At 39.4% G+C, this 4,218-nt stretch overlaps 1 protein-coding gene across 2 annotated transcripts in view; it reads left to right on the forward strand.

Moving 5' to 3' along the window:
* Clpx (caseinolytic mitochondrial matrix peptidase chaperone subunit X) overlaps positions 1-3,921 on the forward strand; it is a 38,320-nt gene extending 34,399 nt beyond the window's left edge. The window contains exons 13-14 of one of the 2 annotated variants that reach the window (XM_052712408.1): positions 2,034-2,175; positions 3,465-3,921. In XM_052712408.1, the coding sequence (XP_052568368.1) occupies positions 2,034-2,144 (111 nt within the window). In that variant the 3' untranslated portion in view covers positions 2,145-2,175; positions 3,465-3,921. The remainder of the gene's footprint in view (positions 1-2,033; positions 2,176-3,464) is intronic. The other variant, XM_052712402.1, reaches the window with a different exon arrangement.
* Positions 3,922-4,218: the final 297 nt, after the last annotated feature.

The following is a 4,218-nucleotide window of genomic DNA, read 5'->3' on the forward strand; positions in this document are numbered from 1 at the left end:
GCTTTTTTATTTCTATTTTGTGTGTGTGTGTGTGTGTGTGTGTGTGTGTGTGTGTGTGTGTGTGTGTGTAGGACTGATGGGGTAGTCAGATTTTATTTTGCTTCACCTCCCAGAGAAAGGTATTTTGTGACTGGTAAACTTGACTAAATAGTGTGAACACACACACACACACACACACACACACACACACACACACACACAAAATTTGGGCAAGGGATGTAGCTCAGAAGGTAGAGTGCTTGCTAGAATGCAAGAAACCATCAGTTCTATATCCAGCATCCTATAGCAAGATAGGATGACTCATATCTGTAATGCTAATACTCAGGGGGTGAAGGCAGGAGAATCATGCCTTCTCAGTTATATAGTGAGTTCAATCAAGGCCAGCCTGTCGTCAACCTCTTCTTGCCTTGTTTCTGAGTCTCAGTTTACTTAACTTTCTGGAACTTGTCTATGAAATAAGCATTGGTTCCATTTAGTCATAAAATTCTGTGATTCTGGGAAGATTAAATAATGTTCATTACAGTTAGTAGATCAAATGCTGTGTTACTGTATTAGGAAAAGATTGCCAAGGACTAGCTTAAGTTTTCATTTGTCTTTTATCTATCTGAAGTGGGAACTGAATGTTACTGAGGATGCTCTGAAAGCCATAGCTTAGATTAAACATAAAACAGGTGCACGAGGCTTCCATTGAAATCCCCATTGCAGACAGCATGACATGGCCTCAAAAAGAAGAAAAGAAAGTCAACCTAAAATTGTAAACAAAAAGAACTCTGTAAGCCTTAAAGTTTAAGGTGTTTGCAACCAAGGGCACGCGCGCACGCACGTGCACACACACTATATTGAAGAAATACAGAAAATATGAATCAGCTGAGTATGGTAGCACAGACATCATCCGACACTTGGATGGCAGAGGTAGGCAGAGCTCTGTGAATTTGAGGCCAGTATGGTCTACATAATGAGTTGTAAGTCAGCCAAGTCTATGTAAAAAGACCCTGTCTCAAAAAAGAAAGAAAGAAAGGCAAGGAAAATCTGAATCACTGGAAGGAGAATTTGAGAAAATTCTACAGGGCAATTTGGGGTGGGATCGGGGCATATAGAGAGCAAGATCTCATGTAGCCCAGGCTGGTCTCAAACGGGCAGCCATTTATGGCCTTGAACTCCTGTGTCTGTCTCACAAGCTCTGGGATTACAGATGTACTACCATGTTCAGCGTTACACATAGCCCTTGACCACTCCTTCTCAGACCGGTTGAAATCCCTATTTTAGCCCCTGTGCTTCCGTGTGCTATGAGCTTTTTCTTAGAGACCCTAGGGAGGACACAGACTTCCTGACCCCACTTGTTCCTCTCTTGAAACTTCTCTGCCCTGTTTCCCAGATCTGGCATGGATTACTGTTTCACTGTCTGCTCCCAAAGCAAGTGTAGGATTATCTTCCCTGTTAAGAATTTCACTGTTGTCCCAGCCTCATCTCAGTATGACTTCAGTTGTGAACCAAGCATTTACCACAAGCAGTTTGACACTACTGTGTGGTGAGGCCCTGGTGGTTAAGGTATTACAGACATAGACAGGCAAACTGGAAGAACAGGCCATTGAATTGACATGCCTGGAAAACTTGATGTGTCAGCAATTCCCTCCACCCCTCCTATAGGAAAACTGGTTTTCTAAAGTTTTCTTAAGGTCTGCTGCTGCACTTGAGGCAGATGTTCATTTGAATCAGTTTGAAATTGAAGAATTTGGTAGAAGTGATTTTAGGATTAATGGACATAAAAGTAAGGGTTATTAGTTGATGGCCTCAGTCATATCATAGAAAAGGCTAGGCATGCCAGGCAGTAGCATCTGAGTCTAAAAGTACAGGCTTTGTATGTGCATGTTGCCTAGATAGGCAGAACAATAGGCAGCTGACTTATTTGTAAAGTGACCTGAATGTTATTAGAAGCTATTTTAATATAACAAATAGGAAGACTTTTACATTAATTAAAATTGAAATGTTTGTATACAATTTTCCTCCTAATTTCTTACCTTTTCTCTCTTTAGGAAAAGCTGTTACTAGAACCAATGTTCGAAGTTCCTAATTCTGACATTGTATGTGTGGAAGTTGACAAAGAAGTGGTAGAAGGAAAAAAGGAACCAGGATACATTCGGTAAACCATACTCTCAAGCCAGAGTAGAGCCAAAAGTTACGGTCCTTCCTGCTTGAGTTTATCGTTCTGTCCTTGCAAACATGTACAACTTCTTATTTATAAGGGAAATAATAATTTTCTGTAAGAAAAATCTAATATGGTTTATAAAGTAATTTTGTAAAATGATCTTCAAAATTAGCCTCTACTTTTTTTAAAATGTACTTTATGTATATGGGTGTTTTGTCTGAGTGAACATCTGTGCATTATAGATGGTTGTGAGCCGCCATGTGGGTGCTGGGGATTGAACTCAGGAGCTCTAGAAGAGCAGCCAGTGCTCTTAAGCTCTGGGCCATTCCTCCAGCCCCCCCCCCCACCTCTACTTTTTCTGCAGCAAGCAGTATATAAAAGAGGCATACATCGTCTGTGTGTGGAGGGGATACCAACAATGCCAGAATTTTATCTCCATTTACAATGTGAATTTGAGGCTAAGCTGGACTACATCATGATACTGTCTCAAAACAAAACCTAGGAGGCAGAGGCAGGCAGATCTCTGGGTTTGAGGTCAGCCTGGTCTACAGAATGAGTTCAAGACATTCAGGGTGACACAGAGAAACCCTGTCTCACAAAACAGAAAAAACAAAGCAAAAGTCAGACTTAGGTTGAATATCTAGAGAATAAAATATATTTCACTGCTAATTTTCTAATTGATGAGTGACTTTTTTCATGGCTTGCCCCATGTGTTTATTTTTTGGACATAGACTGGCCCTGAAGTCACTAAGAAGCTAGGAAATAGCCTTGAACTCCTGAGTGCTGGGATTACTGGTGTGTACCAGTACATTCAACTCTTTTTAATGACTTGCATAAGACCAAATCTTGGTTTACAAAGTTTATTTTCCCTCAGTGTCATACCAGTTGGCAGATTTGACAGTTCTGTTTTATCTATTCTAGGAATCAGCAGACTTTCTCATATAAGTTCTTCAGAGCCCTGCTTTCAATACTGCAACCACTCAAAACTGCCCCCAGCACAGACGCAGCCATACACAACACATGAGTGAACGAGTGTGTCAGTATCCCAGTAGATCTTTGTTTACAAAGCAGACAATGGGCTGGATTTGGTTCATAAATTGCCGTGCATTTCAGCAGTAGCTTTATTAGGGAAATCGATGAACTCTTGTATGACTTAATTCCCGTATTTCACCACTAAGCAATCCTAATATTAAAAATACTCTTCTTCTTTTCTATTTTGAGGGGCTATTTAGCTATGAAGATTAGTTTACTGTTCTGAGCCTAGAAATCATATTCACTTCCAATTTTGTTGAAAACCAAACATGACTTTTCATTACAGGGCTCCATCAAAAGAGTCCTCTGAAGAGGAGTATGACTCTGGAGTTGAGGAGGATGGATGGCCTCGCCAAGCGGATGCTGCAAACAGCTAAACTGTCAGACTCCTGCCTGTACATACAGCTTTCCCTTGTTTTGTTTAGGGTCGTAACAGTTTCTGCAGTCTGGCATTAAAGGCATTGAATCTATCTTGGATATCATACATGGTCAGAAGCCTTTAAGATAAGAATCCGATCATGTATATTATTGTAACATCACATTGATTTATACAGAAGACATTACATGGACTTTAATGACACAATGTTTAGAGATAAAAATGTACATTATTTTGGTTCTGTTTTTTAAAAATATGCTTTAACAAAATTCTTAGGAATTCTTTTAAGCAATGCAGGTGTTGCAATAACTGTGGACTTTACAATAATGCTACTCTACAAATGAGAAAATAAATTCTTTAAAGTTGAGTATTGGGATCCCATTCTTTAGTGTTACCCTTTTCTACCCATATTTCCTGGAAATATTAGAATTTTTATTTTAAAAAAACTGGACCAGATAGTTTTCAGATATGGAAAAATACCATGGAAACCCACATTTTGAGTCTTTTCTGCTAGTGCATGACATTGGTTTCCCAGCTGGTACCATAAAAAAGATCCATCCTCTTGATGGCTTGTCTGACTTATTTGCCATCTTTGAAGCATTTTTAGTACCACAGTGAGTAGATGGAATTAATAGTCTGATTTAGTAGTCAGAAGAAGACAATA

Source organism: Peromyscus californicus, unplaced genomic scaffold (genome assembly GCF_007827085.1).
Source record: "Peromyscus californicus insignis strain IS unplaced genomic scaffold, ASM782708v3 Scaffold_11__1_contigs__length_118956290, whole genome shotgun sequence".
NCBI lineage: Eukaryota > Metazoa > Chordata > Mammalia > Rodentia > Cricetidae > Peromyscus > Peromyscus californicus.